The sequence below is a fragment of the Malus domestica genome, chromosome 08 (genome assembly GCF_042453785.1).
Source record: "Malus domestica chromosome 08, GDT2T_hap1".
In the NCBI taxonomy this organism is placed as follows: domain Eukaryota; kingdom Viridiplantae; phylum Streptophyta; class Magnoliopsida; order Rosales; family Rosaceae; genus Malus; species Malus domestica.
In genome coordinates this window covers 4,251,586-4,270,235 of record NC_091668.1, presented here as the reverse complement: position 1 = coordinate 4,270,235, position 18,650 = coordinate 4,251,586, and the positions used below count along the sequence as shown (strand labels likewise).

Here is an 18,650-nt window from a genome sequence, read left to right as displayed (position 1 = left end):
TCTCACAAACTTATTTCACACCAATACAAGAGATCTCACCTTGACATAGTACGTAGCCCTTTTGGATAAAACCGTAGCAAAACCGATCATAAATAAAATTTCAAATGCTTAACTAATCAAAATTAAATAACGGTGAAGTGCGGAAAAGGAAAGCGATTAGATATCGATGACATACAAGAAGTAGCACTTAACCAGAAACGCAGATCATTTTTCAAGTGGAACCAAAAGATGTTAGACAAGGCACCCAGATAAAACGGATTACATTTTAGCTACATTTTAACTACAGTAAACTCCTTTTGAGATAATATGATCACCAGCTACAACAAATTCTACTCCTTTGTACACTTGCAGTGGAATTCTCCAAACTCGTTCAATTCCGGTCAGCCCTGAAACCCCGATTTAGGAGATGGAATGCCTCCGGTGTCTTGAAACCGACTTTGAATCGCCAGGAACATTCGAAGTTGGACTATGAGAACTCCCGGATGTCTCCGAGCTCTTGTTCTCTACATGTCCCTTCCCCACAGACCACAATTTGTCGAAGATTCTCCTTGACCTAGATGGCAGCAACTGCGAACCACTTGCGCTGTTTTTGCTGCTCTTCTTGCCAAGTTTCACGTTCTTCTGGAACTCTTCTGTTACCTTCATTTGGCTCATCTGTTTTCCCGGAGGCTTGCAGTTTTCTTCTGCTGTCTTGTCGTGTTCTTCGTCCAAATTTGTCGTGGAAAGTGAAGTGTCGCTGGGATGGTTGTTAAGGGCTCGAACGCTAGCTGCAGACCTAACCTGCTCAAAGAAGAGAACTTGAACAACAACTCGGAGTGGGAGCTGCTCGTTCTGTGCAGCATCCATGGATGCCTCCACTGTAAGTTTCTTGACATCCATCAATCCGCATATTCTTTTCCTTTCAGCCTTTGTTAAACTAGGGTGCTCCTGGAGAAACGGAACTAATCATCACTCAAATCTCAGAAACATGACAAGGCAACTGTAATGAGAAGCAAAAACCATGAAGGAGTAAAATCAAAAGAAAAAATAAACCAAGCGGACATGGCTTAAACGCATACCTTCAGGTAGATGTCGATGGCCTTGTACAACCCATCGTGAATTGGCCTTGCTGACTCGGGAATTGATTGTGACAACTCTACGAAACTACTGAGGTTAAGATTTGGGTCATGTGCAATTTCTGCAATATACCCATCAACCAGTCTACCAACACTCAACAACGTAAAAGTCTCAGTCCCCTTTTCATTCTTCTCGACAACATCCAAATCCCACTTATACTTTTCATGCATCACATACTGATTCACAACAGACTGAACCAACTCAACATCATATATAGTAATTTGAGGAGATCGAGCGGGGATCAATAAGTCATCGACACAAGCTTCATGCAACTTCAAACTGATCCTCTTCACCAGCTCCTCCCTCAACGACTCGTCTGCTCCCACCAAAATAGAAACTTTCAAAAGTTTCAGCAAGAAACTTGATGAACAACCCATGCCTTTGTCAGACGGCAATAAGCAAATAATTGTTTCTACCAGAGATTTGTTCCTCAAAGCGTGTTCATCTGAAACCAGTGCATCAACAGAATCTGGCAACCATCTAACTGCATAAGTCTTCAGAGCCTCCCCAATAACAGTGCCGTCCATTCTTCCCTTCGATTTCACAGCAATCATAACTCGCTTGTAGAGATCAATATCCAACTCACATATGTCTTCAACCCACCAATCCCTTGGAACTTTTTCAATTTTGTCTCGATAATTCATCCCTTCTTCAATAATTTTATCAGGCTCTGCTAGTTTTCGGTTATACGTATAGGACCAGGTGATGTTAGTAGGGTCTACAGACGTTTTAGATGCAATTGAATCTATGCATCTTCCGACGATCTTCAGATCATCAGACCATGACAGAAGAGATTTGGTGGTTTGTAGAACAATAATGGAATCCTTCCAGCTGCGGAAGATGCTTGAGTTAAGGAACACCTCAATTTTGTATATTAGGTTACTGCGATCAACATCCTCGGTCATCTCCAGATACTCAGCAGCACAACGAGCAGCCACAACATTGTAAGCGTTCAGAGTAACAGTCATTCCATAGCAAAATTTTGCACAAATTTCAAAGGATTTTGGCCCACCAGGAAAATCAACCATGTCAACTTCTTCAGAATCATCGTTGGGTTTAGATACTAGTTTTTGCAGGCGATTGCTCTTGGACAAGAGAGGGAACTAGAAAAACAGATATAATCAACAATATGAAACAGAGCTCGCTTCAGCAGAGAAAGTAGCAGTAATTCTAGTAACAAATGTACCACTCAATAATAATCACCAACATTTCAGATTCACCGCTATTTTATGTTCATCGGAACATAAATCGCAAAAAACATTCATATGCACATATGAACACGAAACAAATCAATGCTATTATAGTAAAAAAATTATGTAAATTGATGAAAACGGGTGGCAAGGAAAAAAATACCTTGTGAAGGTAAAACTTCACTTCCCCAACATTAATAACGACATCTGTTTGCAAGTCAGATGACACATATCTGCATGAACATACGAAAACCAGTTAAATCGCCTAGACACGAGGATCATAGAAACTACAAGAAGGCACGCATTTACAAAATATTTGGATCCGTACGAGGCAAACAGTTACAAAAAAAAATTCAAATATAAAAAATCGGGCTTAAGCACTATGAGAAGGTGGTTTGCGGAAAACTCCACAACCGATGTCAGATTATAGACTTCAAATTCGAGCTGTAGTTGAAACTAAAATGTCATAAGGAAACTAGACATGCAAGAATTAAGCGAGTTTCAATCAGTTTCATATTTATTCAGATGACGGCAAAACAATCCACAGGAAGAAAGACACATCCGCTAATTTGTTTAAAGACTAAAAAAATTGCAGATGAGAGAAAATCAGTTAAGGTGGTTTGGACAAGTGAACCGACCTACAAATGCTCTGGTTAGAACATGCGAATACGAGATAGAGGCTTAAAGAAAAAGAGGTAGAGGAAGACCTGGAAAAAGACTCTAAGAAAAGACATAAGAGTACTTAGAGCAAACGGAATACTTTATGCAAAACTGGAGTAGTGGCGTTCTAGGATTCATACTGCCGACCCCACTTAATAGGATAAGACTTTGTTGTTATCGTTGATTGATTGAACCGATGTCATCGTTCACCGGAAGAATTTCACAGGTGTGATGATTACAGATCTTGGGGCTACTCCATATGACTTCTACCACATTTGGACCACAAAACTCGATAAAATAGTGACATTCCAAATGCAGGACCACATCCTGAAAGACAACTGCCACACCACAACTCCCTATAACCCTACACTCTCCTAAATTTAAATAGGCAATACTTTTAAGGGGAGAAAGAATAACAATGATACGAACAGCACAAAACGCCCATGTGCTTTCTTCCTTCCCCTACCTTTGTTTTCTTGTTTATTTATCTCCTCAAAAGTTTCTTGTAATATCCTATCCCAAAAATAAAGGGTTTTGTTCTGGAGAGGTGGTAGCTAATCTTTCACGTTTTTTTCAGTATTTTAAGGTAAATAATTCACCACCTAGTAGTAAATTAGTAATTTCACCCTTTTCTTTCACCATTCAACGGCAGCATTTCACCAGCTCTGTACAGAAACAGAGCATACTTGCAGAAAGAAAGAATAACTCAAAAACATGTTTTTTGTCAAGCAAAAGTTAACAATTTTAATTCTAGAGAGAGAAAAGGGACCCCATTTACTTAAAATTTCACGATTCTAGAGAGAGAAGAAAACCCAAAATTCAGAATCTAAGAGAAGTTCATCAAGTTCATAGCATTGACAGGAGAGGCAAAGAAAATTTAAAAAAAAAACCAACACTGGAAAATATAAAAAGGGAATTTAGGATTTTTGAGAGAACAAATGAAAAGCATTTTACCTGATAGACTTGCCATCGGCCTGAAATGCATCAGGCTTGGACCCCAGCTTCATAAACTTCATTTTTGTGCCAAAATACCCTTCTTAGCCACCAGAAATTACAGCACCAAACACCTACAAACGAAGTCCAACTCCTCAGATTATAGACTCCGTTCCGTTTCTGCTCAAGCTGCGTCAATGCCAACTTTCTCTCTCCTCCCTCTCTCTCAAATGGCGGGTCCTGAGGAACTCTCAGCCGAACAGAGAGACAAAACCCCTCTCCTTCCCTCTCCCTCCTGTCCCTCTCTCCAAGACACGCAACCAGCAGACCATAAACGTTTTGGAACGAGACAAGCACTGTCCCTGCCCTTATCGCAAAAGCCTCGACCTTTACGCCCTCCCCATTCGTTTCCCAACCCTTTGTGATGACACTGATGACGCTTCTTACACAAAACCCACAACTATTTCCGCCCAATCGCAAAAACCCACAACCCAAAAAATTAAAAAAAATGGACAAAGTATTGAATTTTCAGAGGATTTTATGAATAAACCATGCGCTGTCTCTCTTGTTTTTCTCTCTAACCCACAACCCGAAAAATCCAAAAATGCAGAAAGAATCGATTTTTCAGAGGATTTTAATGAATAAACCAAACCCCACCCTCTCTCTCCTCCCTCTCCTCCCTCTTCTCCCTCTCTCTGCTTTCTCTCTCTAACAGTCTGCAAGCACAGAGGGAATAATAAATTGTCGCCGCCTTTGCTTTAAATCACTTCCTGATACAGATCTTCCCCTCTCGTCGTTTCTTAATGATTTTTTTTCCCACGGCGCGAATCTCGACGACGACCCGATGATGTTTGATATGTAATCTGACGCGGCTGTCTCCTCCTCCCTCTGAAATTTGCAGCGAAAGAGAAAAAAAATGGAGAGAGAGGGGGGGAAAGTTAGAGAGAGAAAGTGGTGGTGGTGGAGTGAGGTTCGGGTCTAGTGAGAGAGTGCGTGGGTGTGTATAGAGAGTAGGGGACTGTTTAACAGAGTATCTCAGAGGACTTTTAAGAAGCTTTTATGCCGTTAAAGCACGCCACCCTTTCATGGACGCTTTTGCCCTCGGTATTTGGTGTTTTATGCCCGATGTGTCCCTTCTCGTCGTCTTTGCTTCGCGGGAGATCTTGTGTTACGCGCCGGGGAAGGAGAGTGGGCGGGGTTGGTGGGGCCTCGTGCCGGGTGGATGTTCCTGGCGTTTGACGCGTAGCTAAGACGAGGAACTTTTGACTTTGGACGTCTCAGTCTATATTTAACTTAAGAACATTAGCGTTAAAAAAGAAAACTTAAGAACATTGTTCTAAAAATCCATGCCTAATGCCGCCTAGGTCCAACCTAGTCTCATCTAGGCCTCGTTTAGGGGTTAGGCCGGCTACCGTTTTAATTAATGTCTAAACGTTTGAAAATTAATAAATGACGCTTATACCTGCAAAGGTACCCGCTTAGGTCGTGACTCATTTAAACAAAAAAATAGATAACTTTCATTTTGCATTTTATTTTTTTTAATAAATTATAAGAGATTTGTTGCATACTTAAATGAACACACATTATATCATTGTTCCTCATGTTTTCATTATGTTCCAACACTTCATAATATATATGTTATTCTATTTTGTAGTTTATGATGAAATTATATATATTTAAATTATATGCAAACACTTATTTACATGAAATATAATAGATTTAATGTCTAACTTCTTTTAAAACCTTGCTTAAGAATGAGAATTGGATAAAGATTGTTCGTCTAGGAAAATAAATTATATGACACGGATATACTGACATTATAACTTTATGTTAAAACAAGGCAAATGACTTGTATCACTTATCAAGTAGGATTTTCTTCCCTTTAAATTTCTTTATTCTCCTTCTCTTTTATAGAGCAAATTGTAACATGAATATGATGACACTATAACATTCATGTTAAAGGGGCTCAATCGTGACCTTTCAAATAGAAAGAGATTGAAAAAAGATAATTTGAAAAGGAAGATAATCAAAATTATACATTACAATAGAGAAGGCCGAAATAAAACTTATCGTAATCTTAATTCATTAGTTCACTTTCTTGAAGTACATTGATAATCACTGAGATCATGTCACGACTCATAAACCTAGAATGTAAGATCAATACATAAGCTCCAATCTTACAGCTTAAGCGAATTTGTAACTGTTACATTAAAAAATCACTCATTGATTAAGTAAAACAAGTGTTTACATATTTATGATCAATTCTTCAGCTGATGAGTTTATCGACATCCCTATTGTAATTTTCAAAATAATTTGTTCAAACTATTATATAATCTATGCACAGTGCATTCAACTTAAAGTTAATTGGATTGAGATCCTTTCAGGATAAAAGACTTCAAAATCTAAGCCGTCTAAGAGAAATAAAGAGATTCGTACATTTTAAGTTTTTGAGATTCTATGGAATGGGCCAGTAGAATGAGTCAATGAAGATTGCAGGATTGAAACTAAGTTGGCTAAGATTCGGAGTCCAAACACCGAAATCCAGAGTGCATATGACAATATGAATCCAAGTTAATCCACCAACTATTACCCTTTCACATTTATTATTATCCATGGCAGGAACCAAATCTATTTTATGCAGTAAATTCAAAAACAACATGCAATCAATTGGTCAAACAGACCAAATTTCAAACACCTAATTTTTCCTTTTCCTTCGTTTAATTTAAATCTTTTTTTTTTGTTTCTTTTAATAATACAGCCCTAAAGCTTCGGTTTTAAGCTTCAAACTTCATGCACATGGTTGTACGTGTGTGACATTTAGGATCCTAGGCAATGGTTCATTTTGGCAAACGTGGAAATTTGACCATCCACTCTTTGACTTTTACCAGCCCGATTTAGACTCCAGAGTTTAGTTCATACTCGTTAAATGATTCTAGTTCATACTCAATAATTTTATTATATTTTCGCATGAATGTAGGATTGAATATGCGACTAAAGATTCAATAATCAAGATCAAACAGATGAATAATTCTGGTATATATTATTTACCAGTGCATATTAAAAAGCCGCTTATGTACTTTGCTTCAAGTCAAAAGCCAGTAGAGTAGGCAGTACTTAATTTAACGAGTAAAAAAATATTACTTGAATTGCCCAACTTCCATTAGAAAAGACTATTATAGTCAATTACAGAATGCTCCTTTGGGCAATACGATTTTCGTGAGTAATATGCGAAGCAGCTGAGCGATAGGTCTCTTTGATCGTTATATTCTTGCAATAGCAAAGACATAGTTCATTCTTTAAGAGAGAGTAGATGCGAAAATTCGGATCGAAAATCTTCACTTGGGCTGTCTCGTGAAGTTTGGCACTCGAAGGCTTGAGGAGCAGTTGAATTGCCTAACCTCCACTACATTAGACTATTATAGTCAATTAGAGAAACCTCTTACATGCATGAAACGTATGTGATAATTAGTTCAATGGTTGTCGGACGCTAATTCAACGTAGTCCTGATTATTTGAACAGTATTTATCAGTTAGTACAAGGTAGTTAAACTAGAAAATGAATGTATAATCTTTGACAAAACCAACCAAGAAAACTACTACTTCGTAAGTGAACGTAATTAGGGTTCGAATCTAAATTAGGGCTTATGTCGGCTTCACATGCAGTATGATTGAGTTTACTGTTACGTGGTTTTTTACTTTAATAATATAATATCGTATGGTGAAATTTTTTAATAGAATATTATATTACTTGATCAGAACATCACAATAGCGGTAAATTTATTTCATAAACAAAATTTTCCTTGTAGGGAGAGAGGAACAATATTTGGCTACTCAAGAATGAGTATGAATTTCTATTCAAAACTTTTAGTGTTCGAATCACATAATTTTGTGCTTATGATAAGAACCGATCATATTATGAATCACTCTGTAAATATCATCTATGCAAAATATGAATTAAAACTAAGGTCGTTTAGTCAATCTATATTGTAGTAAATACATAGACGGTTCGTGATGCTTTTACCAATTCCGTTCATTTGTTTTTATACAGTTCAATGACGAAACGACCTTAGTTTTAATTGATTTATTTCCAGAAACGATCTTTACGTAGTGATTTATCATATGAATGATTATGATCATAAACACGATTCTTTATGAACCGGCAATGAACATTTTGAGTTGAAACTCCTACTCATTCTTTAAGTAACCAAGTATTATTCGAGATAGAAATGACAAGCAACTGTGCAGGACGAGTGAGAAATATGTGTGTTGGTGAAGTTGAACCATGTTTTCCCGGTCGACTTAATATCAGGTGGTCCAATAATATTAATAGTTAGCTGAGCTACTATTGGTACCTTGAGGCATAGAGCCTCAGGGTTTATTCAAGAAAGAAATGACAAGCAACTATGCAGGACAAGTGAGATGTATGTGTGTTGATGAAGTTGGACCATGATTTCCCTGTCAACTTAATATCAATTGGTCCAATAATTTTAATAGTTAGCAGAGCTACGATTGGTCCCTTGAGCCATAGGGCCTCAGGGTTATGTACAAAGTGTAATCGATCCCCTTAAATGTTTGCTTATTTTCTTGGGCAAGAGAACCTTTCAGAGTACAAGTCCCCCCATTTCTCTCACATCTTTACAGCTGCAATTCATCATTCTACCTTTCCTCAACTACTTCTGCTACTTTATCCTTTAATGTCTTCATATCAAAGCATTTCTTCTTTTAGATGAAAAAAAAAAAATCAATAAAGGGAGTAGGAAGAATCAAGCTCACGTACCAATTGAGTGAGCTTGATTCTTCTTCCTAAGAGCGTTTTCAGTCCATCCCAATTAGTAGGGTAATTGGGAAAAAATCACCCAAAAGAAGGAAAAATAAGTGATCTAGCCCACACCCAAAAGTCAAGCAATTTAGCTACCTAACCCAACCCGACCACTAAATTTGGGGATTATTGCCTAACCTTGTGCTCAAGTGATATGACTTCAGCCATGACCAAAACAGAGGGGATGGAGAAGGATTATCGCCTAACCTTGAGCCCAGGTCTCCATCTCCTTCCTCTTTGACAACCTTGGCCGCATCAACGATTTCTAGGTTGTCGTCACTTTGACGATTTCTGGGTTGGATTTTAGTGTGTTAAACCTAACACGGGTCAGATTTTACTGAAGTATGTATAATGCTCACACGCGATTGCTTAAACTATTTAAGATAGTGAATGAGTTACATATCATAAATGCACCAACGATCACACACATAAATGTACGACTGACTCTAACACAACTCAAACAGTGTACACACTATTTCCAATATTGATTCACATGTTTAAGGCACATACATTTGTTCATGATGTAAACTCGTGGCTCTCCTCTAAAGTAGAAATTAGTAATAGGCGTGAGCCTACCATCACAAAGTAATGATATATAATATGATAGAAAGGAAGAAAAAAAATATGAGGGTCCCAAGCCAATAAAACTTTATAGAGAGGAGGAGGGGTTTGATCTTTGATGTGCTTTTTTGCTTGGCAAATAGGGCAATGTGGGGGACCATATATGCCTTGGTGAAGAATATAAGTTTGCACGTTTTGGGTTTGATTGGTGGTGTTTGTATTACACATTGGAAGATTCTGTCCATGTTTTATGCTCTTAAAGCTCGACATTTACTTACCCATATATCACCTCTGCTTCCCCTGCCCCCCGCTCCTCTCTCACGTACACACACACAATAGCGTGAGATGAAATTTGGCTCGTGTCCTAAACCCTATGTAACCGCAATCCGAAATCATATGTGGGGGTGACCATCAGGTTGTGTTCGTGTTACTTATTTATATTTGTGTTGTGTTTGTGTCAAGTATGTGTTGATCAATACGCAGACGGATATGAAAATCATAATAGAACAATAGAATAATTCATATTACTCGTTGAAAAAGAAGAAAAGTTGTGTTAATTATGTCTCGTCACGTCATATATTTGTGCACGTTTTGAGTCTTTTTTTATGTGTCTTATGTGGAATTTCTTTGATAAATTGAAATGATATTATGCTTATGAGTCATAACCATGTCATTTAAACCGGCTTGGGAAGGTTCAATAGGACCACTTTCAACAAATTACTTGTTCATAAAATATGTACTTTTTACATTAATTGATATTTTAGGTTTGGTTTGGTGGTTGCCTTGGTTGAGCAATTTTTTTTTCACCCACCCCTATTTATGAGAATTCAAACTTAGATATCGACTGAGTGTACAACTCATTTTATACTTACATATACGCTATTTACAACCCATTTCATACTCACATATACGCTATTTACAACCCATTTCATACTCACCTAAATTGAAGATCGATCGACCACCACATAATGCAAGTGGCAATGTAGGGTTACCACAAAGAAACCACAACCAGAAAATTCAACTTCAAAATATACCTATATTTATGAGGTAGTGCAAATCTTAAAAAGGAAGGAAACCAAGTTGGCTCTCTCTCACTCTCTCTTTCTTTGTCCATCCATCAAGTAGTGAGAGTGATTTGTTTTTTTGCTTGTTTTGGTACAAGTAGATGAAGATGATGCACGTCCACTTCAAGTCATTACTTCAAAAGAATATTGGACAAGTAAACGATACTAATCCTCCCCTCCTTTTGTTCAAGGGATGCCTTCTCCATTGAAAGAACAAAGAACCTCCTTGACTTGGAGAGGGGGGGAGGATTAGATAACAAATTGACATTTATGCAGCTTATAAGCCAATGAGAAACAAATACAATGAAGCACGGTATAATAATGTTAAAGTTTCAGAGAGAGGACGCGGTCTACCATTAATAGCGTCGATATTGTCCTCACTTAATCACCTGTGCAATTATTAAGTTTGGAGTTTCTATGCAAAAGGCCTCCATACAATTAAAAATGGAACCATCTGATATTAGTTATGATTTGTTTGTACAATAGTCTATGCGAAACTTTGTACTTTATTCAACACGTTCACTCACGTTTGATCATTTTGGAGCTTCATTGGTCATGTTTATAAGTGAACCCAATAATTATATAGTTATATGAAACCCTAATATAAAGTCAACTAGGAGACTATACATGGCAGTTTCATTCAATTATTTTTAACATTTTTTTTGAGAATATATACTTACTTATCCGTTAGACTTGATTGAATAAATTTCACCTTTCAACCAAAAAAACTAGGAGACTCAATTGGGTTTGGGTTGCTAACTCTCACGGAACGGATAAGAAGTGGACATTTTTTAATTACTTTTATACTTTTTAAATTTTTGAAAATCCATTAGGCTCGCAAATTAAGAAATTTTGAGTTTTCACAAATTGCAGAACCCCCCACTCTCGTATTCGAGCACCATAGTCCGAACATGACCAACATTTTTTCTTTTACAAATGATTAATTCATTTAAACTAAATGTAATGAGAGTTAAAATTAAGAGCCATTAGGTTAAGGAGGAAGACATTATTCACCGTTTACACCATGCGCCGACGATAACATTATTCACCATTTGTTGGGTTTTCTTGTATTTTGGGCTGTTTGCCCAACCTCAATATCAATAGGCCTAGAAAACTCGGGCACCAACTAAAGGCCCAACCCTAGTGCATAGGTTAGCAGCAAAACCAATCTTTCGACACATCACCGACCCACAACGAGTGTTTTAGCCGTCAGTGTTCTTATCTCTACTTTCTTTTTCTTGTCATGGCAAAATCATTTGTTTTAGGGAAATTTAATGAAAAGCTTCTGACACTGTTCACTTTAACGAAAAATCACATTTTTACACTAAAAAGTCAATACTGGTATTATTCACTTTACTCTTTACTTTATCATTTTCGTTCAAACTCAAAATTTTCGAGCATTTTTCATTAGTTTTCTTTTTGTTTTATGGCTTAAGACTTGATATCATTGGAGTTGTGTTAAATTCCAATCCTGTTGAGTCTTACAACTATAGAACATAAATTATACTTATATAAAAAAGTATAATTTATCTTAATGACATGATTTGTCATTAAGATAAATTATATTTAAATAAAACCTATGATTTGTCATTACTTATATTAATGTCATTTTTTTACATACGGTACATTTTACATACAAAAAGTTGGTGCATTTTTTACCAAAAAGGTGGTACATTTTATATAAAAAAGAATGGGTACATTTTATATACAAACTAAAACTAAAAAGAAAATTGGTACAATTTAAAAAAAGGGTTGCAAATTAAAATGGGTACAAATTAAAAATAAAAAAATAAGATGCAAAATTTAGCCATATATATATATATATATATATATATCAAATGTAATGTTTCTAACACTAAATGAATATATTTAGAAGTAAAATTTAATTATCTTGACATGTAAAACAATCATAAGCTCGATCACGAGGGTCCAAATCAGGGTAGGAGCCCAACTTCCCTCTTTGCTTTGCGACCTCATCACTTCAATTCAAGCGCAAACCAATTTCTTTCTTAGTCACCGGGCGGGAGGTGAAGGCCATAAGAGAAGATTGCCCTCCCGGTAAGGTAGTTTACTTGCTTACTTTGGTTAACATAAACTTCTTCCTCTGAGGCTAGCTCGAGGACAAGCGGAGGTGGTTCTTTCTCCTCTGGGGTTAAGTCTTTGAAGGGGCTGCCTGGTCTTGACTTCCTCGATCTCCATTTCCCATTATGACAGTGAAACGATAAAAAAAAAATGCCCAATACAACCACAACCTAACTTGCACGAGATTCAACAACCAAAACTACTGGTAGTTTATTATTGAAATAATTAATGACGTTTATTAAAACCAAGGGACCTTGATGAAAAATTGAAAAGGAATAAGGTTTCGATCAATGGAGTTGAAAAAAGAGGGATAAGAACCAAATTTCTCCTTGAATTAATTTAGTCTCTACTGGTTTGAGCTATAAAAACCAAGTCATTTCAAATCGCGATGAGTTGAATTTAATTGCAAATATAGCACAAAATTGATGGGAATGGTGGGATCTAAACTCAACTTGTTGGGCAATGGAGCTCAAGAATTTCAAAGATTCATACATTTGTTACACATTTTAACGCCAAATGCCAAATTCTAGAAATCAATTTCAAATTTCGGAAAGTTTGTGATCAATGTGATGTATTTTTTGAATACAAATGATATTTAAAGTGGGACATCTTATAAAATTAGTGTGGAACTAATGGAAGTGGATTTTTAAAATCCAAATTTGATTCACACTTTAAAATTTAAGGAAAATTAATAAAAAAAGATTTGAAAACTTTGAGTTTTAACGATAAGGACAAAATAAAGAGTAAAGTGAATAATACCAGAATTGACTTTTTAGTGTAAAATGTGGTTTTTCGTTAAAGTGAACAATACCGGAAGTTTTTCGTTAAAATTCTCTAAAATTTATTGCGAGTGTCTTAAAGAAAAAAATATTGTGTAAAAATAATTTCTCGTGTTTAAACGGATTTTTCTTTATTCGAATCACACAAGATAGGACAGACAAAATTCTTGATGAATGATGGCATGTCAAATATTTGCTATGCCATGATTGAAATACACTCTATTTGAGACCAAATCGATTCCCTCCGATGTGAGTGTGTTTTCCCTCCGTTGTGAGGTTTCCAGATCGACCAACCTTTCCTGTAGAAACTCTACTCCCCTGTCAACTCCTTTTGCTTCCACTGTTCTTTGTCAATCTTCAAAAGGGACTGCGAAGTGGGAATATACCAAAGAAAAAACAGCGCTACTCGAACAACAGTCTACCTCAACCATACTTCTGTACAAGTGCCCTACACACCACGTAGCATCAGTGCACACATGGCGCAGCCGGAGGTGGAGGAGTTGGTGGTACATCTGGAAAAGTCTATGGATCTGGGGACCATGGAGCATGGGGTCGAGTTGGTGGGTGCTGCCCTGTTCCACAGAACCTTGAATAAGTGGGGGGTCAGGAATATGCTAAGGTCTTCATGGAAAGAGATGAGTGAAATTGAAGTGAAATGGTTCCGGGATACAACATTCATCATTACGGCACAAGATGAAAGCACTGCAGTAAAGATTCTTGAACAAGTCCCCAGGGCTGTCATGAAGCAGAATTTTTCTGTCAAGTGATGGCCGCCTGAGCTTGCACTTGAGGAGATCCAGATGGAGCTGGTCCCCTTCTGGGTACAAATAAGGGGTGTTCCGCTGTGCCTGAGTACGGATACCAATGTTCGACGCCTGGCCAAGGAAGTTGGTTCCAAGGCGCGTGGGTTCTTACGAGTGACAGTCACTGTTAATACTCAAAACCCATTGACGACGGGATGTTGGTGATAGGCTAGGGATAAAAACACTTAAAAATATTTACTAGAGAATAAGGTAATTGTAGTATAACAGATCAAGCAAGGTTGTTCTTTATAGGGATTGAATGAATAATTTATGAAAAAATTAAATCTTAATTAATTATTTGAAACAAGATTTGAAAAAGATTGTTTTTATGATTTAAAATATTAAGAACGAATTTAATTAAAAACAATTAAATAAATTGGCAAAGTAAAGAAAACAAAAGAAAATAGTTTTGAAAATAAATTTAAGCACTAGGGTTCTATCGTCACCATTAACAGTTCTATGCAATTTTACTAATTACTTATGAATTTCTACATACATGCTTTGAAGATTAGGCATTCCTAATACATATTTTCCTCGTGATGTTCAAGCGAAAACGTATATCTAACATGCAATTCGTCTGTGATGTTTAGATCAAATATAAACATGCAAGACTCATTAAGCCTTGTGAAAACCCTTTGAAAAACCCTGCAACCCTTAAGAGCGTGATGTTCGGTCTAAGTGAACTTAGAATTACTAATCACAAGAAACCCTCTTCAATTTCAAGGTGATGTTTCAACAGAAATTGCATCAAATTACTTGTCTAAAAACCCTAATGGTCGCGAATCACTAAGACAATTAGATAGTTTAATCGCGGTGATTAATAATTCAAAGCAAGCATGCATCCATTCATAAGAAAATTAAGCAAATTAATCAAATCAGATATTCATGCTAAGGCTTGTGGCTTCACCCTAGCAAAATGACTAGTTACGAACAATCATATTAAAAACTAAAGAAAATATATTAACTAGAAAAAAGATTGAAAACACCTTGTAGGTAAAATGTCTGAAGTTCTCCAAAATAATGCTACGTTCTCTATTGGCTAAATAGCCTTATTTATACTACTACAAATAAAATCCTTACTAGAAAATGTCTTCTAAAAACTAGGAAACATAATAGAATAAAATAACTAGAAAATAAAAGGTTTCCTATTTAAACTAAAATTTGGACTTCTCAGAAAATCCATCTTTTGACCGACCAAATCAACTCCAATTTGGTCCCAAAATGTCCCTTTTTAAAGCTTGAGACATCCCTAACAAATCCTTAGAAGGAATCTTCCTAAAAATATGCCAGATTGACCTCCAAAATACCTAAAACGTAAAGAAACATCAATTTGGAAAGCTGCGCGCTGTGTCTTCTTTTCTTCGCCATGGTCAAACGGCTTGGTAGAAAAATCTAGAATTTTGACATAATCATCTTGAAAGACTCACGAACATCCTTGCCATTTAATCACTTTTTGCCCTAGAGGAAGTCGAATGTCCTACATTGAAAATATATAACAAAGTATCAAAATTCTACCAAAATAACCAATAAACTATAACTAAGAATAGGGTAAAATTTATGGTATAAGACATGTAAAACCCCGTCCCGAATTGTGTATTTTTTCGTATTTACGAAAGTATAAAATGACCATTTTGCCCCCTATCACTTACCCAATCATGTTTCCCTTTTTGGATTTCCTCCAAATTCTCATCCTTTCTTTGCCTGCCACGTGGCAATCTCCCATCTCTCTTCCTCTTCTTCTCTCTTCTTTCCCCAAGACACACTCTTTCTCGGACCTTTATCCCTTTTCCTTTCTCGGCAACACACACACTTACCCGTACACCCAAAGGACCACGACACCACCACCATCATTGAGTAGACCTTTTTTCTCTCTCTCTCTCCCCCTCTTCCTCTGTGGAGCACTGAGACACATAAAGGCCACCCCATTCTTTATGTGAGTCTGACAACTTCAAGCCAACTTTCCGGCCACGACGAGGGACCACGAAGGTATGAAACTCTCCATCTCGTCTCTATCTTCATTTTGGTAGTTGGATCGTACCCTAGGGTTGTCAATCGGCGTCGATCGAAGCTCGGGAAGCTCCGGTCTCTCTCTCTGGAAAAAATGAGTCATACCCGACCTAAGGCCCTAACCAGGTCCTCTAGCCCAGAGCATCGGGCTAGGCTTCCAAACCTAAAGCCTTTTTGAACGAAGGCCCTTGGGTCATGTAACCATGGGTCTTTGGCTCGTTGAACTTAAACCCAAAACCCTAGGGTGCCCAACTTATTTCTTTAACCCAAAACCCTATGGAACCCTGACCTTTGGGCCATGGAACTTGGTCAATTAGCCAAGCTCAAACCTAATAGGCCCAAGTCCAGACCCAGACCCAGCCCAACCCAATTGGATCCCAGGAACTTAGGCCGCATGTGGGCCTGCGCATGGGACTGCGTGAAGGGTTGCCGGTGCTAGCGCGTGGAGCACACGCTCTGCCATCCACGGCGGGGTCGACGACTTTTCCAGCCAACTTTCAACGACCCACGGCGATGCGTGGGGGTACTCGAGGTCCTTTTTTATGTTTTTCGACGTTCTGAATCCATTTATGATGTCCATTTCCTGAAATTCAATTGTTATGATAGAGTTTTATTAATTGGACTCTTTATGTTCTTAGGTACGACTATTAGCGACGATTCCGTCCTTCCTATTTCGCACAGTTCATCCACGACGAAGTATTTGTGAGTGGACCCCTTCTAAAATGCATGTTTTAATAGTAGAAATGCATACATGAAAGCATGACTTAATGGTTACATTTTATGAGTAAATTAGATTTACACTTTATGATTTATCATGCTTTAATGAGAATATTTTTGAATACATACTTTATTGAATTTATGTTATTTGTAGTATATATGATGGATGTCTATATACTATTTATGAACATGTTTTTACATGCTTTTGTAGTATATATGATGGATGACTATATACTATGAAGATGCTTTGAGATATATGTACTTATGTTGGAAAGATTATATTCAATGATTTTGTGCTTATCTAGTGGTCTCTATTTATGCCTTCGGGTGGGTGTTGTAGGAGCTTACGGGTGATTGATATGTGAAGTGTTATGAATAAAGGCCTTCGGGCGAATGAAGAGTTCTATATGCCTTCGGGCAATACTGATACCACTATTTAGCACAATATATACGATATATGTTTTACGAAGATTTTATGGCATACTAGGGTTTTCGGAAAACGTATTATATATTACGCTATATGAGTTTTATGGCATACTAGGGTTTTCACTTCCTCTTTTACAGTGGTGCCTCCTCTCCTTTGAAGAAAGCTTGCAAATTCATTTATCAAATCTATGAGATTTGCAATGAAGTTTGGAAAACCACCAGTCAAAGAGCTAGTTGAATGGAGAGCCTTTGGAAAAATTCCCTTGCCTTCTTTGATCATTCTTCCTTCCTTATCAAACTTTGGCTTTAACTCCGGATGTAAGATCCAGCATTTTTCCCTTATGTGCCCCTTCATGTTGCAATAGGTACATTTCCAATCTGCCTTCTTTCCAGTAAATTTTTTTTTCACCAGTGTGTTTATGATTGCTGGTGAAAACCCTTGCCTCAGAGTTGGACTTGGGTTCAATGTGCATGACTTTTCTTCGAGTTTCCTCCCGTTGGACAGCTTGACAAACACTATTAAATGAGGGCAGATCTGCAGTCATCAGCAAGTGACTTCAAAGATCTTCATATTCTGCTCCAAGACTTGCCAAAAGTTGAAACACTTTGTCTTCATCGGCTCTTTTGAGGAGTGCAGCGGAATCAGTTGTATGTGGACGATACATGTCAAGTTTGTTCCACATGGACTTCATGCTCCCAAGGTGTTGCACGAAGGATTGATCACCTTGCCTTAGCCCAGTGAGATTCTTCTTGAGTTGAAATATACGAGCAGCATTGTTCTGGCTGCCATAAATCTCTTTGATAGATTCCCACAAAACATGAGAAGATTATGAGTAACTGAAGAGTTCAGACAACTTAGGTTCCATAGAGTTAAGTATCCAGGACATAACAAGCTGACGTTTGCATGCCATGCACCATACGATGTAGAGGGTGGTTCAGGTGCGTTAGTGATTCCATTGACATACCCTAGCTTCAATCTTCCACCTAGGGCAAAAGAGATGGCATGAGACCACGGTAGGTAATTAAACTCGTTTAATAACACTGAGCACAGGCGCAGATTTGGATTGATCTCACCATGAATCACACTGGAAGGTGAAGTGTTTGACGAGCTTGCTGCCTCTCGGCTTAAAGTTTGATCTTCTGCCATGACAGTGAACGAATAGCAGAAGACACCAAGAAAGAAGAAAAAAAAATTTAGAATGGAATGGATTGAACAACAGAGACAGGACCCTATGGTTCCTGCTCTGATACCATGTTGATTTTTGAGTTCAACAAAGTGTGTATATTTTTCATAAGAGAGAAATACAAGAGAGAGGTCTCATATATGGAGACCGAGCAAGGAAGGGAAAACCTACCCAATAAACAAATGCTAACAGCTACAAAGAAGTAACTAGAGAGAAAAAGGCTAGCCCTAGATACAACTTACAAGAAATCTACTAGAAGATATAAACCCTAGAATTAAGGAAGAACACAAAGTGACGGTTTAGTGGCAGC

General features: G+C 37.4%; 1 protein-coding gene across 1 annotated transcript; it reads right to left on the bottom strand.

Annotated features, from left to right (window-relative positions):
• Positions 1-187: 187 nt before the first annotated feature.
• Positions 188-4,928, bottom strand: LOC103428718 (phototropic-responsive NPH3 family protein NPY1-like). Its single transcript, XM_029106748.2, has 4 exons — positions 3,921-4,928; positions 2,470-2,539; positions 1,059-2,219; positions 188-927 (listed from the first exon to the last, which is right to left on the bottom strand). Exons 1-4 carry the CDS (start codon positions 3,980-3,982, stop codon positions 400-402), a joined length of 1,821 nt encoding a protein of 606 aa, XP_028962581.2. The 5' UTR covers positions 3,983-4,928; the 3' UTR covers positions 188-399.
• Between the last annotated feature and the right edge of the window lie 13,722 nt (positions 4,929-18,650).